We start from the raw sequence: 16,975 nt of genomic DNA, 5'->3' as shown, positions 1-16,975 counted from the left end.
GCCAAGAGCACTGGGTTTATATTGGTTGAGTAAACAGCACTATAATATTACAATTATAAAAACAAAATGTGCAGAAAAATGAGATTCTCACTCTTTTGTTAACACTCTATTAGTTCCTGAAGTCCTAGTGAGAAAAGATTAAATGTGCAGCCCTCAATAAAGAGCTCTGCTCCATTCAAGCTGCAACACCACCAATTACTTCACTGAAAAAAACCCCTAGATTTGATAGAGATCCTTAGTCCAAATCCTGTGTATGAACCCCTGAAGCTGTCTCCCCTGAAATCCTATGTAAAATAACACTAATGACATCCTGGTCACTTCAGTCTATGGAATATTTCACCTTTTATATCATAGTGTCAGAGCAAACAAAGGGCTGCATAAAGTTCTTTTGACTGTGGCTGGAAAGACTCACACTGGCACCAGTGCGCATTTGGATGACACTGTACCATCCTTTCACTCCACCCACAACTATTATTTCTTTGCCCAGAATTGTTGTAATGTGACTGCTCCCCTTCATAATCTCTGCATTTTATCTAGCTTCTTTTCCAAAGCCAGAGAGGATAATTGTCATCTTTTGTATAACACAGCAAAAAAGGCTGAGGACAGGCTTAAGGGCAATGGCTTTCTCAGTCTATCCGTACCTTCTCTAGACTGCAAGTTCACTGAGGCAGAGAGCAACAGCAAGCATGACAAGGTTTTCTCAGCTGCCTCAATTCACTAACAAGTGACAGAGGAAGAAAAAATTTTATATCGAACCCGTCACAGTGGAGTCCTTTAGCAAAATGGGGTGGAGAAAGAACAGCTGAGAGCCAAGCAGGAGTGTTGCAATGAATAGGGTAAAGCAGAATCTACAGCTCTGTCACTCCAGGTATTGAACCAGGAGAGGGAACGTGGGCACACAAAACTTCTGTCCACTCCAACTGAAGCCAATGGAAACCCTTTCTATTGCTTTAGCAGGACACGGGTCATGGTGGTGGTTTGTGTCAGGTGGGTTCCCCGTGGAGATCAGGGAAGAAGGAAGATGTGGCCATGCACACCTTGTTGTAAAGAGCTGTAGGGTTAACTGCTGTTCCTTCAAGTGATGAAAAGTCCCAAAGCCAGGCATCATCACGCACACACCATTTCCAATACAGAATAATTCTGAAATCAGGGTGGTTTCACCCTGAAATCAAGGTACCATCTTGTTTGGCAGCATGTGAGGAAAAAGTGGAACTTTTTATGAAACTGACAAAAAGATGTGAAGGCCAGAAGAGAACACAGCAATCATTTGCTCTGGTTTCCTGTACAGCATAAACCATACAACCTTGTCTGGCCATGTCTCCATCATTCTTTCTTCTGCTGCTTGATCCAAAGATCTCACTTGGAATAGGAGGCATCTTCATGAAAAAGTATGATGAGTAATGCAGAAGCAACCATAACCTTTTGGACTCCTTTTCAAAAATTAATTTATGCTTTTTGAAAGAAGAAAGAAAAAATGTAAAACATGCCTTATTTCTCTTATTAATCCAAATGTATTTTCACTTAAATATCTTTAATGAAAATTATTTTCCTTCTGTAGCTATCCACCCAGGGGATACTCTTCCTCAAAATATGTGCCTGCATATTCAAAATCTGCCTCTGAAGAAAACCACCTTATTTCTCATTTCCAAACCAAGGCATTTTCTTAATAATAAAAGAACTAGCAGGCTTGCATAAGCACAAATTATACAGCCCCAAGAGCTATTTTTCAGTCACTGACTAGAGAACATTGTGACGAAGAAGTCTTAGCTGAAGAAGAAAATAACCTCAATTTTTCCAATAAATTAAGATCTTCACAGGAATGTAAAATGAATCTTAAAGCAGAGAATCTTGATGTTTCTTCCAGCAGGCCCTCTTTCAAGGACAAAGATGTAATTCAAAGATGAAAAAATGAATACCAGAAAAAGAAAAGTCTTTTCCTCTGTGCTTATAAATATGGTGGTGACCTTATAGAGCCCCTTGAAGAGACAGCAGTGACAACGCAGCCAGTGACATCCAACTTCCCTGCAGGGCTGCTCGCAGCTGCAGACTGGATTCTGAAAGATGAAAGAGAAGAAGGTTCCCCTGTACTGCATAGGGAACTTTTAGAAGACCAAGTTTGAATTATGGTAGTGTACATTTCAGTGAAGGACATAAAACCTAAGGCGGGAGATGAGATGAAATAAAATAATGTATGTAATTCCCTGGAATTACATGGGGGAAGCCAAGCATATATTTACTTTAGAAGTATTATTAAAAAGGCAAAGCTATAGCTGAAGAACTGGACATAACTTGGGTTTTATGACAGATGCATGTTATTAAGTCATTTTGTAGATATATTCTGCTGCTAGCTAGGGTATATGCATTGTTGGTGACTACACATTGATAAACTTAATAGCTAAGGCCAGGCAGACCACGTAAGAAATAAGTAATAGAAACAAAACCGTATGACAAGACATGTGCATTTGCTATTTTAATCTTTGACCTGCAAGGTGTCCTTATCCATTGTTCAGTGTCCCTTCTCATATTCACTGTTCCCTCCATTTTATTGCTGTTGTTAATTTCTTCATGGATTTGTGTAAGGTTTAACACTGCCTGACTCGAGCTGATTGCACAGGCATTAGCTAAGCAGGAGTTTTCGAGATTTTTTCCTAAGGCTGCCATCATCTGCAAATCCTTCAAGGTCTAAATTATAAAAGTTTGGCTGACCTCTGTAGGAAAACAACATATTAGATCGCTATGAAAAGAGTAAAAGGAAAATTGGAAGCTTAATTCCTGAGATTTGTAAGTTAAAATCCACAAGGGCCCGGAGGCAGGCTTCCCTGAGCCCCTCAGCCCGCAGCCCTGCCCTGCCCTGCTCCGCTGAAAGCACACCAAAGGGCCTGAAGAGCTGTGCCTCGAATTCTTTGAGCGGTCATCTTTTAACAGGGATGTCAGAGGTCTAGGAAAGCATTCCTGTGGCATTGGGATGCAAAGGGATTTATCTCACATCTGAAGTCCCGCAGAGAGGCAGCAACCCTGCTCCTATCTGAGAGGCCGACAAGTGAGTTACAGCTGAAGGAGATGTGACAGGCGAGAGAAAATAAGCAGAGTGAATGCCTGTGCTGGAGATGAATCAACCCTCTTCCTCGAGGAGCAACTGCCTTTGGCTACCCAGAGCTAAGAGCTACAGTAATAAATTTTAAGGCCTGAAAAGATCATTACAGTCATCCAGCCCAGCTGCCCACTCATCCAGGATGCTGAATTTCCTGAAGTCATTCATGCCTGCCCCTCCTGCTGCCACAGCTGAGGTCCTTTCCTCCCCTGCTCTTGGTTGGAGGCCCTTCCCAGTATGTCACTGCCATCACTGTCTGCCGTGCCAGATGTCTGCAGTGCCCTCCCTGTGGCACCGCTGCTGGGCAGCGAGAGCAGCTAGAACAAATATTTTCCCTGTAGTGTTTCTGGCAAAGAGAAATTTTGCATTCAGCTCTCCAGTGGTGCTGGCTCATGCTCTGCATCAGAGCAGCAGCTCCAGCAGCAGCTTTGCCCCTGCAGCTCCAGATCCATGCTCAAACATCTGTTATGGAAACTTCAGGCAACTGTAAAGGGAGCCATGTTTCTGCAGTTCTCACTGCTGACCCAAACTGTAGATCTGGAGAGGGCTCCATCTGGTTTGTTCTTGGCTTTATTTTAAACCACTGGGCCTCACATCAATTGAAGCACCTACAGTTATTGGAATAACAACATCCAGCTACCTGAGAAGCAGGCAGGTAGAAGAACAACTCCATTGGGAGAAGTTTTCTGATGGTGGTTCTCTGCTCCTTAGAAAGAGGCCAGTGTTACATTGCAATGGAAGCATACGGGTTGGAAATGGAAAAAAAATACTAGGACAGACTTTTCCTGAAACATCCTACCCAGCCCAGAGCACATCTCCATATTTTTTGAGTGGAAGAATAATGTGAATTCCCCATCTGCCCCATGAGCTCATGCGGAAAGAACTCCAAAACGTAAAGGAATGGTCGAGTTCATTGAATATTTCCCATTCTGGAGGAGCTGACCGTGACTCAGCGGGGACTGTGAGGCAATGCCCTGCCTTGGGAAGGTTGTGATGCATCAAGAAACACCTAAGCAACCCCTCAGCAACCCAGGAACACACGCCCTGAGAAAGGAGGGAAGGCAGGATGCAGGCAGGAATCTTGCGTCTTCAGGAATCTCTTAGCATCATCTTGTCCCCCACATTTGACTCAGCCTGCTACAGCTGACCTTAACAAGAAGCCCTAGCTCCCCTCTTCACTCACGCTGCTGCAATCTGGGGGAAATAGGTGCAAGTGTACGCTTTCTCCTGTCAGCAGCTCCTTGGCAACTGAAAGAGACGGTCACAGGTTGCCCTAAAAAAGCAAATTCTAATTCCTAACATTGTATGTCATGGTTTTTATGTGCTGTACAATTTACAGGCTGGACAAGCGAGGCCAGCAGAGCCTAGTCTGTGGCCAAGCCTGGCAGTGAATCCATCAGCTATGGAAATGCCAAAGTGACAGGTTCGCTTCATTAATTGGAGGCCCAGTGGTTTTTGGGCACACACAAGAAACTGGAAGAGAAAGGCTGTTCCAGGAGTGGGAAATGACCCTTTTAGACGGATGACCATTTTGGATGGATGACACTTTTGGATGGAGGACTAAATGCCTGCACCAGTGTTTGAGGGACCACACAGGCTTTGATCCCAAGTTCACGTGTGCATCCTTCCATCAACACAAATGGTGACCTTCACAGGAACACAAACATCCTTTCTTTTGGGAGTGACTTAAGTTCCCCAAAGCAGAGCATGTCGTGCCTAGGTGGAGACATGCCCATTTTCCTCTCCCTGAACCAGCTGTACCCAAAGCCAAAGGCTCTTCAGAAAGCTACTGAAATGTGAGCAAAAAGTCTTAGATGCCTTCCCTGAGTTTCCTGTCAGGTTTATTTCTCCTTCCTGGCTTGCAATTGCTGCTTTACAAAATCCTTTCCTGCATTTCTCCCTTTCTCACAGTCTTGAGAACATCCTTCTGGGCAGCTCACTAGTCCTCTCACTGGATCCCAGATAGCTTTTGCCCATACTGAAAGTTACAAGACTTTTTTACTTTGCAGCAGAATTTTTTTGGCCTTAGGTGAGAATACAAGGACTTTCAGTCCTTTTGCCTCTTCATTCTGAAAACACTCCCCTAGATAAACAAGTCCTAAGCCCAAGATGAGGGAAGTCCTCAGTTGTTGAAGTTCCTGAATGGCAATCACCATTTTCTGATGCTGTAAAACAAGAGTTAATCCGTGTTTCCACTGCGGAGGGCTGTTTGGGGCTTTTTTTTTTTAAGGAAGGAAAAAAATTTCCTTTCATTCTTTGCCAGCAATTTCCATGCAAATAAAGTTTCCCAGCAAAAACTCGGTGCCCAAGAGAGAATATTTTATCCAGAAAGTGAAAGATTTTCTGTGAACAATTGCAAGATTTTATCCAAAAGTCTGAGAGGCTCATCCGAAATATTTCTCTCGTTGGCTGGAAACAAAGCGCTGCAGAGCGAGAGGGGTCGGAGAAACCTCTGTGAACCGGGGCGGAGGGTTCAGCCGGTGGGGATACTCCCGAGCCGGGACCGGGGCAGGGCGGGGCGGCCGGCGGGCACCGGCCGGGACGCAGCGCCCGGCTCGCCGTGGGGCTCGGTCGGGGCCCCAGCGCCGCCCCCGCGGCAGCTCCCAGGCGCGGGCGGGAACAATCGCCGCGTTGTCCTGCCGCGGCCGCCGGCCCGGCGGCTCCCGCGCCCCGGTCCCCGTGCCCTGAGGGGACAGCGCTGGCGGGGCCGCCCGGCTCCGCGCCCGCCGCCGCCGCTCAGTCTGGCCCCGGCGGGGGCGGCGGCGGCGGCGGGGCGGGAGGGGCGGAGGCGCGCAGGTAACGCGGGCGGCGCTGCGGCCCCGCGGCCACTGCGGGGCGCTCGTGCCACGGGCACGGCCCGAGCGCCCCGCGCCGGCAGCGGCTGCCGCGGACACACGGACACACGGACACACGGACACACGGACACAGCAGCGCCCACCTCCCCCGAGGGTCAGCGGGGCTCGGGCCCGAACGGGCCGCGGGGGCCCCGGGCAGCCGCTCAGAAGACGCGGAGGGCATGTGCCGGTAAACAATGACCTTATTGTGAAATGGAAAACAGACTCCGGCTCCCTCCGAACCGCCCGCTCCCACCGGATGTGTTAAATAAAAACCGCTGGGGGAAAACAGCAGAAAGGCAAGAAAATCGGGTTCGGGCTGGGAAGGACGGGGGGCAGGAAACCCGCAAACTGCCGGATTTGTGTGCCCTCAGCCCGGTAATCCTCGCACGGACTGCGGATGCCTTCAGAAAAAAAAAATCTGCTTGGGGGATTTGCGGTTGGATCTGTTGGGCTTCTGCCTTTTTCCCCCCTCTTAATATCGAAGCTTTTTTCTTTTTTTTTCTTTTTTTTTTTTTTTTTTTTTTTTTCCCCTGCTCAGCTACTGTATAAAACAAGAGGAAACTTTCTCTGCTGCAAAGATCCAGATTTCCCCCGTGAGCTGTACAGGCAGCCTGTCGGGAGGGCTTGGCCGGGACCCGCCGCGGCTCCAGAGCTGCCGGGGCTGGGTGCGAGACCGGCGCCCAGCTCCTCTCCGTTCTCTCCCCTAAAACGGCACCTTCCTGCCTGGACGTGTTGAAGTGCAGTGCCCTGGAATTTATGGCACAAATGGGCTTTCCTCCCCCTCTCCCCCTCTTCGTCTGCCTAAAACCTCTACCGTCCCTTCCAACTAGATGCAAACTGGGAGCTTTAGTAAACTTGCTCTCCCTTTCTCCAGTCGTAGATATATATCCCTCTCCGGTTCCTCTCTTTACAAGAAAAAAAAATTAAAAAATAGAGGGGGTAGAGATATTTCCAATGGATTTAAGTAAGTGATTCATGTAATGAAATGCTTAGGGATTTGTTTAATGTGATTTTATATGAGCTGTGGACATTTCCAAAGCAAACAATAAGTTCAAGTACAACATGCACGGTTGTGTTACAAGTGTTACTCAGCTGGCTGGGAGATCTTCGGTGAGCAAACAGGCTAAATCTGGAGAGTAAACAACTTCAGAAAAATCTACAACTCCAGGTCACTGAAAACAGCCTTTTATTTGTTTTCCTTAGTGTCTAGTAAAATTTGATCCTTTCTTTTTTTTCGCAACACTGCTGTAAAATCAGCAGGGCCGGGCATCACCAGCCCGTGGTTCCCCCCGGCCCAGACACAGAGCGCGTTGCTGGGACCTGAGTGCGCAGATGGGCGAGACAAAACGGGTGCAGGTGAAGGAGGGTGCTGCTGGCCGGAGTGCTGTGGGGAGGATGCCCCCGCACAGCGCCAGTTACCTCTATGGGGCTGTCACCCCGAAAGCGGGCTCTTGCGACAGCCTCCGAGTGGAGAAGCCCCACGACGGCCTCACAGTGGTCCTGCCCACTCGTGAGAGTGATTCGAGCTCCCTTCGTGAGGGGCTTCTGACCCTGGGCCGGAGGCGGACCAGACGGTGAGCATCGCCCCGGGGGGATGAGGAGCGCACGCTCGTGGGGCCGAGTGGTCACAATCGCGCCTGGAGGGGCGCCAGAGCTGGCGAGAGAGTCGGGGGCTCTCCAGCCACGGGCATCGTGCCACGGGCAGGTCGCCTTTCACGAATTCCGCGGGATGGGTGACCCTAGGCCGTATGGTACCACTAGTAGCTCCCCCACCCCTCCACGGCAGGGCTTTATGCCGGGAGTCTCCCGCTGGCTCCGGGCCGTGCTAGGGTCTTGGAAATGCAGGAAATGATGTAACTAAAATTCAAGGTACTCGGGGGTAATAGGGTTTGCTGTATTTAGCGCGGAGGTCCGGACGTTTCCCCGGGAAAGGAGGACGGTCCGAGGGGAAACAGCACGGTCAGACGCTAATGGCTATTGTCACCAGATCAGAAATCGAGTTGGGAACCAGGAGCGCCCGGTGCGGTGTTCCCAAGCCATCAACGTAGCCAAGGGGGATCGGACGGCAAATCCGAGTGGCGTGGCTGCAGCCCTCCCCCAGGCTCCCCCAGGGCGCTGCGGGTGGAGGTGCGGGGGCACCGGGCTGCAGGACGGCGGGGCTGGCCGAGTCCCCTCGCCGGCTGCAGGGATGGGGGGAGCAGGAAACCTCCCAATCGCGACGCTCCGACTCGGAGATTGCTGTTGGTATTCACTTTAAAAAGAGGTTGAATGGGACTTTTTTTTTTCCCCTCTTTTTTTTCTCCTCTTTTTTTTTTTTTTTTTTTTTTTTTTTTTAGCCAAAGCTTTGTTGTGCTAAACTAGTTGGACGAGTTAGGGTGTCGCTGCTCCCGATTGCTCTGGCCAATGGAACCCGATCCACCCTGCTGTGCGTAAGAGCGCAATTAAGGATTTAACCAAGCCTATGCTGCGCCCCAGCCAGCAGTCTGCCGGAGACAGACACCGCGCCGCAGCCTCCTCCCCCAGACATGTCTGCTTAGACCCGAGCAGCCCCGCCGCCAGCCCCAGCCCGCCGCCGGCTCCGAGCTATGACAGGAGTATTTGACAGAAGGGTCCCCAACATCAGATCCGGCGACTTCCAAGCTCCTTTCCAGACGGCTGCAGCCATGCACCACCCGTCCCAGGAATCTCCCACTTTACCCGAGTCCTCCGCTACGGATTCCGACTACTACAGCCCGGCGGGGGGAGCCCCGCACGGCTACTGCTCGCCTACCTCGGCTTCCTACGGCAAAGCGCTCAATCCCTACCAGTATCAGTACCACGGCATGAACGGATCTGCCGGGAACTATCCTGCCAAAGCCTATGCAGACTACAGCTACGCCAGCCCCTACCACCAGTACAGCGGGGCTTACAACCGCGTCCAGAGCTCCGCCAGCCAGCCAGGTGAGGGCCGGGGGCCGGGGGTGTGCGGGAAGCTCCCGCGGCTTTGGGGAGGCTGGGGGATCGCGCCCCGGCAGATCCCTGACCCACGGACCACGGGGATGCGGCTTTCCCTGAATCAGAAGGGAAACTAAAAATAAAGAAATAAATAGGAAGAAAAAAAAAAAAAAAAAAAAAAAAAGAAGAAGAAAGAAAATTGGGAGGGGAAGAAAAGTGGAGAACTGGTTTACTGGTCTATTTCTTTTGACCAGCCCGCATGATCTAAACTACAGATCGTAGGACTAGTGCTTTAGCGCTTCTGTCAGCTGCCCCAGGGCCCCCACGGCTACCACCCTCCTCCTTCCCCCCGCAGGAAGAGGGAGAAAATAGCCGAGCCTTGTTGCGTGTCTCAAACTCAGGTTCGCAGTGTTGAAGAAAGTTTCCTTCCCCCTGTGCTGGAGGGGCGGGGGAGGAGACTGGGAGGGGGAGACCAGCCGTGGCGGGGCCGCGAAGCCGGGAGGGTTTTTCACCAAAAAACGTCGTGGATTTAGTGTTTTACTTCTTTGTAACTTGCTATAGGGGAGAAAAAAGAAAAAAAAAAAAAAGAAAAAGAAAAAAAAAAAGAGAAAGAAAAATAAGAAGGGGTCAGGGAGAAAAAAAAAATAAAACAGTCCCGTGGTACAGCCAAGCAGCTGGGGCTTGGCTGGGACGAGTGCGGTCGCGGCGGCGCTTGGGGACACGCCGGCGGGGGCATGGGGATGGCGCGGGCTTGCGGAGGAAGTGGTCGATGCCTTGGGTCCGACCCGCTCCGGACAGAGCTCTTCCCAGCAGGGCCCCAGCCATCCTCCCAGCGCCCGCGGCGGCCGCGCATGCCCTGCGCTCCCTCCCGCGCAGCTCTGCGCGCCCGGCAGGATGCCCGGGGCGGGCGTGGGAGGCGGAGGAGGAGAGCCGGGGGTGGCCGAGGCCGGTGTGGAGGGAGCGGGTTCCCCCCCCGTCTCACCGCGGGGAGCTGGCGGAGGCTGCGCGGGGCCGCCGCCCGGCTGCGGGAGCCCCGGGGGGAGCCGCAGGGGCCCGTCGGGCCGGCGCCGCTGCCCGGCCCGGCCCGGCCCGCGGGCGGGATGCCGCCCCGGCGGCGCAGGCTGCGCGGAGCGGAGCCTGTCCCCAGCTTAACGTGTGCGTCTCTCTCCCGCTCTTGCGCCCGTGCAGAGAAGGAGGTGGCGGAACCCGAGGTGCGGATGGTGAACGGCAAACCAAAGAAAGTGCGCAAACCCCGGACTATTTATTCCAGCTTTCAGCTGGCAGCGTTGCAGAGGAGGTTTCAGAAGACCCAGTACCTCGCCCTGCCCGAGCGGGCCGAGCTGGCAGCCTCCCTGGGACTCACGCAAACACAGGTACCGCGAGCGGTTCGGCTCGGCTCGGCTCGGCCCGGCGGGTCCACAACCGGGGCTCACCCCGGAGCGGCGGGAAGGGCTGGAGCGGCCCCGCGGAGGGGCGGGAGGGCGGCGGGGCGCCGCAGCCGCGAAACACCGGCTTGCCAGGCGGGCATTAATGGTGTCGCTTTCCCTCCCCACTCCCTCTTTCCTCCCTTCTCCTCTCCTCTCCTCCTGCCCCGCTCCCAGGTGAAAATCTGGTTTCAGAATAAAAGATCCAAGATCAAGAAGATCATGAAAAACGGGGAGATGCCTCCGGAGCACAGCCCCAGCTCCAGCGACCCCATGGCCTGCAACTCTCCACAGTCACCTGCGGTTTGGGAACCTCAGGGTTCGTCCCGCTCCCTCAGCCACCATACCCACGCACACGCTCACCCTCCAAACTCCAACCCGTCCCCTGCATCCAGCTACCTGGAGAGCTCCGCTTCCTGGTACCCCGCTGCCAACTCCATCAACTCCCACCTCCAACCCCACGGCTCCCTACAGCACCCGTTAGCGCTGGCCTCTGGGACGATTTATTAGAGCCTGGTCCTTTTTTTTTTTTTTTTTTTTTTTTTTTTGTTCCTTGGACTCCTGTGTTTTACTGTTAAGGAATAATAACGAAAGGAATGCATATGGGGAATTTTTAAAAGGGAAAAGAAACAAACAAAAAGATTAAAATGTGTAAAGCTTGTGCATGTAACTTATTGCATTTCAAAGGAAACCCTTTTTTATACAATACGGACTTTTTTGGCTCAGCTGTGGACACTATCATTGGTGCCTTGAAATCTATGACCTCAACTTTTCCAGAGACTTTTTTCAATGTTATTTTAACCTGTAAATAATTGTAGATAGAGGAATTAAACTGTATATTCTGAATAAAATAAAATTATTTCGACCAAGAGAAACGTTTCCAAATTACCCCTTCTTCTATTAATAAGAGGGAAAAAGTATAATACTAATTTGCTTACAGAAAGAAAGTGAGGAAAGAGGATGGGAGCTGGGAGCTCACATTCTGTTCCAGTCCCGTGCAGTGCCACCACAGTCCGTGAGTGCTGGCAGGATCCGGTCCTTGCAGGTACCCACGGGTGAGCCGAGGGTGCTCTCTCCCCGCTGGGAAAGGGGCTCTGGCAAGACCGCGTTCATCTCATTGCATAGTGCTTTAAACTGAAGGGAAAGATGCCCGTCCTGATTCGAGAAAGCGAATCTCTCGCCTTAAGCCGCCCTGAATCCTTTCCTGAGAGCAATTAGCGTCGAGAGCTGCACACTCCACAGCCCATCAGTCGCCCGTGTGCGCTCGGCTAATTATACAAATTACGTTTCCGTCAAAGGGAGACACTAAATATGAGAAAAGAATAAAATGAGGGCCCCGCTCCCCTCGCTCCTGCTAAAAGCCTGCAGCGGCTTCGACTGAAGGAGGAACGCTTCAGAGGTACTTTTATTGTTTTGTTTTATTTTTTTACACTATTTAGGGAAAAAAACCTTGCGTCAGAGCAGTCGCTAGCACTGCCCAGTGCTGGAGGTACGACTTAGGCGAGATGACCGGAGAGCTGCCCACTGGCGCGGACTTCTCACATGGAGCGTGGGCTCTCCTCCAGTAGAAATTCTGTCCCGCGGGATCCCCGCGGCGACACACGTTCCCACGGGGACCCCCATCCTAGGGGGCAGTGGTAATTCACAGCCGTGCGGGGTACGGCGACAGCAGCGAATGTGCCAAAAGCGTCGCTGGAAGGATCCCCGAGATGAAAGATGCCCCTCTGGCAGCTGAGGCTGGCGGGGAGAGTGCTGGAAGAGGGGGAGGTGAGGCCTGAAAAGGCACGCTCCTGCCCTGGGGCGCACTTACCTGTCTCCAGTCTTCCTCCCCGCTGCCCTCCCCCTCCTTTCTTTTCCTTCCTCTCCTGCCTGCCATGCTTTGTGCGTGTGCGTGTGAGTGTGGTGTACGTAGTTTTCTCCCCAAAGAAAGAAGCCCGGGTTTGCTGTTTTGTAACAGGTTTGGGGGTTGGTAAATGTCTTGCAGTACAATAGACCAGTTTGTTCGGTTGTGCTCCCTGCACGCCGGGGAGGGTGCGGGGGTGCCGGAGGCAGGACGGCGGGGGCCGTCGCTGGCTGCCCACCCCTGCCCGCTGCCGGAGAGCGGCCCCGCCGCTCCCCCATCTCTTCCGCCGTTCTGGTGACGGTCTCCTGCTCAGTTAACTCGCAGGGTTTCAGGGAATTTCCTCGACTCTGGGCCTGACAAAAAGCCCGGCTTCATCTCTTCTGCCCACTTCCATCCTGTGCAAAAAATATTTTTAAAAACTCGACCCTTTCATTTTCTTCCGTTCTTTTCCTCATTTCCCTCTAGACAAGCATTCAACCTGCAGTAAGAGATTCTCCCCTCCCGGAGGTCACTTCCCTTTGAGAGGTTTGGACACAAGAGGTGGAAGTCACTTTCCCAGGTGGGCCCACCCCCCCCTTTCTTTGAGGAGCTGCCGCGGGACTGCTGGGTTACGGGAACCTGCCGGGGCCGGGACGGCCCGGGCGGACAGCGCAGGAACAGCTCCGGGAAGGCGGAATGTCGGCAAGCAGCGTGCCGAGCAGAGATGGGAATTCGCACGGGAATGAGGCCACTGGACTAGGCATCGCTCGCCTCTCCAAGCCAGCCAAGTTAGCTCGGCTCGGTTTCCATGCCGATGCCTCTCCCTGATCAATTTCTCCTCCTTCCAGAGCGGGTTGGTGTTAGGCAGGTCGGGAAAAGCCTGGCATCCCTCCCCTAGAGAGGATAGGAAATGCCGTCGCCGTCGCATGGCCCTGTCCTCGATGAACACTCAGAGCCTAAGGCCGCCCGCCCCTCCGGGACAGCCCCGGGCGAAGGGGGATGCTCAGTCCCCTCTGTCTCCTCTGTCCCCGCACACACAGGCAGGCACACCCCGGCGCCTCTTCCCGCCTGGGCGCACTCCCTGGGCTCCGGCGGCGGCCGGAGGGAGCCTAGCTTGGCCAGGCCTCCCCCCTTGCTTCCCCGGGAAGGGGATGGCATGAACTGTCCTTTGTCTGATGCTGGGTTTGGGCTCGGCGGATTGCTGGCTCAGGGCTTTCCCCGCCCCTCCCCCTCTTCCCCTCCCTTCTGTTTTCCTGGCGGCCACTTCCATGTGGAGCTGGGCAGTTCGGGGAGCCGAGAGGAGCCACATTCCTGTGGGTGCCGAGCGGCTCCAGGGCTGAGCCACAGGGCCTGACACACACACACACACACACACACACACACACACACACGGAGCAGCCTGCCTGCACCCCTGGAGCTCTCACACTCACAGCACATCCACCCCCGGCTGCGCTAGCCCCCGGTTGGGACGCACAGCTCCATCACCCGCACCCAGACATACACTGTGCCCGCCACCCCCACCTCCGGTGCGGGACGAGAACCTTCCCCCTTCCGCCCGAGCCCCCCGGCCCTGCCCGGGCATCTGCCCGCACCGCCCGCGGGCAGAGCCTTCAGCCGGGAAGTGCTGCCTCCTCGCCAAACGCCTCGATTTCTCTCCCACTCCTTCCCGGGGAAAGTTAAAAACCACCCCCTCCAACCTGTCACCGCGGCAGGGCAGCCCGCTTGTCAGGCGTTCCTGTAGCCCTGTTACTCCCCTCGGTCTCCCCCGTGAATTGGCTCCCCCGCGGCCGCGCTGCCTGCGCGGGCCTCCGCGCTCTGCCCGCTCCACCGCCGGCAGCGCTGTGTCCCCAGAGTGCATCCCACATGTGGCATCAATTAAAGATTTCTGCCACGCAATTTTGCGACTGACATACTTTAGGTGTTTCGGTTGTGGATTACGGAAAGGAGATCTATTGCTTCAGGAAAATCGAGGCGGGGGGGGGGGGGGGGGTGGGAACCCCCTCTTCTTGCTTTCAGTCATTTAAGCGATTGCTTGCAGTAACTCAATAACCTGTTTTATAGGTCAGAAAAGAGTCGTGAAAATAGGAAACGCAAAGTTTACATTAAGCCTCTCTCTTTTTTTTAGGGAGAATCTGTGTTGCATCAGTTAAATAGTTCTCTTTGTTCTGTGGCGTGTCTATTTATATGCTATTCAGGGAGGATAGACAATAGTTTATCTGCCTGGAATACAGACCTGATAAATCCCACTACGCACCCATGCCCCAGCTGTCTGGGAGAACACCTTCCACTGACACGACCTTCAGGGCCGCGGGTAAAACTCACGGCTCCCTCACCCCCTTATTTACCTTCAGGTGAGGGCCCAGAGTGCCGCGCCCGGCCAGAACCTGTGATGGATTGAGCATTTGGCGAAGGGGAGCTTGGGGGTGGCTTCTCGCTCCTCTCCCGCTGCCGCCTGCCACTCGGCAGTCCCGGAGAGACTGTCTAAACCTCAGCCTGGGTTTTGCAGGATGGCTCAGCCAGCCTCTCCGGGCCGGATCCTGACGCGGCTTCGTGCTCTGCAGCGAGCCTGGCTCTTGCAGAGCTGGCCCTCCGTTCCAGAAGATCTTTACGGTCTCCTCGACACGCACCGTAAAATGCGCTTTATAGGGCTTCCGCCTCGCACTGTCCACTGAGCTTTCTTTTAATCTCCTGGTTTTCACTAATTCGCATGGAGAAAAGGGCACAGAGTGAGACTGCGGGCTGTCAGGAGTGGCTGCGGTCGGGAGAGGCCAGCAAGGGCCGGGACTGCAGCTCTCCTGCCCATGGGGCCGGCCTCGGGAGCTGCCTCTTCTCATCTGGACCCTGCGGAGACTAACCCAAGACTCACCGGTCGGGCGGCAACCGCGCTTTGATGATTTAGGTCATTAAAAAATGAATCGGGTTTGTGTATTTCGTGTCCAGGGTTAATAAAAGTTAATCAGGAGTCGAAAGCCAGCTAGCCCAGTGAGTTAACCTCGCTAGCTGCAGGTAGTCCTGTTAGCCGGGCTCTTTTGATTAATTAATTACAATTGAGTCGGTTCTGTGATAATTTCCCTAAGGACCCCTGAGGACCGGTCCAGCGGGTGCGCGGGAGAGCAAAAGGCCGCCGGCTCCACCACTCGCAGCGGAGAGTGCCCGGCGCTGGCATCCCGCACCCCGCGCTTTCCTCCGCCCGGTTCCGAGGCTCCCGAGACTTCTCGCCCGAAAGTGACGTTCAGTCACCTGAGAGGAGGCACAAGACAATGGCGAGCCCTCTTTTGGGGATGGGTGGGGAGCTCGGGGATGCTTCGGGTGCCGGGGAGAGGCTGCCGGGAAGAGCCGAGCCGAGAGGCGGACTGATGCTAGGCGGGAGCCGAACCAGCAGTCCTTGACTGCGCATCAGGCTCGCAGTCGTCGAGATTTGGACACGTAACGCTGCAGACCACTGATTTGCTATTTTCTTAATTCCCGCTCTTCTCATTCCCTATGAATCAAACAGTCTTTTGTCCTTCAGAGTTTGATTTGATCGCTACTGTTCACATTTCACTTTTGTATTTTTCCCTCCCTATACCATTACTCATTGAGTGCCCCGTGAAATTACAATCGTACATTTTCAACTCAGCAACCCATTTGCAGTGCAAAAATAGGGTCTAAATAATGGCTGAATTAGCCCTACTGGACAGTTTCAGATGTAACACTCTGTAATAATTATATTGCAGGCTGGATTAGGATGCTATTATCATAATCTGGACGTTTACAATTATCTGTAATTTGCAAAGATGCGCCAGGTCTTGATTACAGCAGGTTTTTTTTATCAAGCTAACCATCACTAAACAGTGACAGTAATAACAGCTAATTTTGCTGGCAATATAAGAGGTGCTGGGGTGTGCAAACAATTTCACACCTGGATGTGCTCACTCAACCAAGAATATAGAGAAAGAGCTTCTGCCCTGAGACTCAGAAAAATATTCTCCACTGCTTCTGTTCAGTACAGATTTCTAGACCCCGATCCTTGCTTAGCAGATTTTCAGAGGGGTAAGTTTTGGGGCTCGCTTGGGTTTGGGGTTGGTTTGTGACTGCTCCGCGCCTTGCCCGTCGAGGCACGCTCCGTCTGTGCTCCCCCACATTCGCGGTCATTCTCTCGGAGGTGATTTACCTCGCCGGGCCGGACCCCGACAGATAAGCGCCCCCTTTGCCCCGATGCTGCCGGGGGCGGCGGGCGGCGCGGGGCGGGGGTGCGGCGGGAGCCCCGACCGGCTGCCAGAGGGGCGGCGCGGGTCTCGGCGGCCGCCGGAGAAACCGTGCGAGCCCCGGCCAGCCCCGTCCGCCCGTGCCCGCAGCGGGGCGGCGACAGCGCTCCTTTCCTTTCCGCGGCGCTCCTTTCCGCAGCTCCCCGCGGCCCCGGGGCGGTGGAGCCCGGCGGCGGCAGGTTTGGCCCTGGCGTGGGGAGCTGCCGCTGCTCCATCCATAGATGACGCTGTTTCACGAGAGTCTCCCGGGGCGGCTGCCGCGCGAGTGGGAGCCGCCGCTGCCATTCGCTCCCACCCCGCTCCCTGGAAGGCCTACCTTTCCCACCTTCTCCCACGCTACTAACCTAATGGGGCTTTTATTATTCTCGTTATCGTTTATTTGCTCGCTTGCTCGCTTGTTTCCTGGGCTTTTTCTGAGCCTATTTGAGGAATCACTCGCGGGGGAGGAGGGCACGACACATCCAGAGGCTTTCCGCAGCGGCACCCACGCGCGGTGTGCAGGGGAGGACGAGCCCCCCGCAAGAGGCAGCGAGCCCCCCGCTCCCCCGCCCCCCGGGCCCCCAGCGCAGGGCCGGGCCGCCCGCCGCCGCCGTGGCCGCTGGGCGCTGCAGCGAAAGGGT

At 54.0% G+C, this 16,975-nt stretch overlaps 1 protein-coding gene across 1 annotated transcript; it reads left to right on the top strand.

The window, feature by feature from the left end:
• Window positions 1–8,408: 8,408 nt before the first annotated feature.
• DLX5 (distal-less homeobox 5) lies at window positions 8,409–11,089 on the top strand. The gene is made up of 3 exons (XM_058832599.1): window positions 8,409–8,868; window positions 10,051–10,235; window positions 10,464–11,089. The coding sequence occupies exons 1-3, from the start codon at window positions 8,514–8,516 to the stop codon at window positions 10,794–10,796; spliced, it is 873 nt and encodes a 290-aa protein (XP_058688582.1). The 5' UTR covers window positions 8,409–8,513; the 3' UTR covers window positions 10,797–11,089.
• The last annotated feature ends 5,886 nt before the right edge of the window (window positions 11,090–16,975 follow it).

Source organism: Poecile atricapillus, chromosome 2, assembly GCF_030490865.1.
Source record: "Poecile atricapillus isolate bPoeAtr1 chromosome 2, bPoeAtr1.hap1, whole genome shotgun sequence".
Lineage (NCBI taxonomy): Eukaryota > Metazoa > Chordata > Aves > Passeriformes > Paridae > Poecile > Poecile atricapillus.
Note: the sequence above shows the minus strand (reverse complement) of the source record. Positions and strands in the feature narration are given on the sequence as shown.

Excerpts from the sequence above, each read along its gene's own strand:
- DLX5 (XM_058832599.1), top strand. The coding sequence starts at position 8,514 with ATGACAGGAGTATTTGACAGAAGGGTCCCCAACATCAGATCCGGCGAC. Across the intron at positions 8,869-10,050 it reads GAGCTCCGCCAGCCAGCCAG|AGAAGGAGGTGGCGGAACCC; the intron begins GTGAGGGCCGGG and ends GCGCCCGTGCAG. Across the intron at positions 10,236-10,463 it reads TGGGACTCACGCAAACACAG|GTGAAAATCTGGTTTCAGAA; the intron begins GTACCGCGAGCG and ends CCCCGCTCCCAG.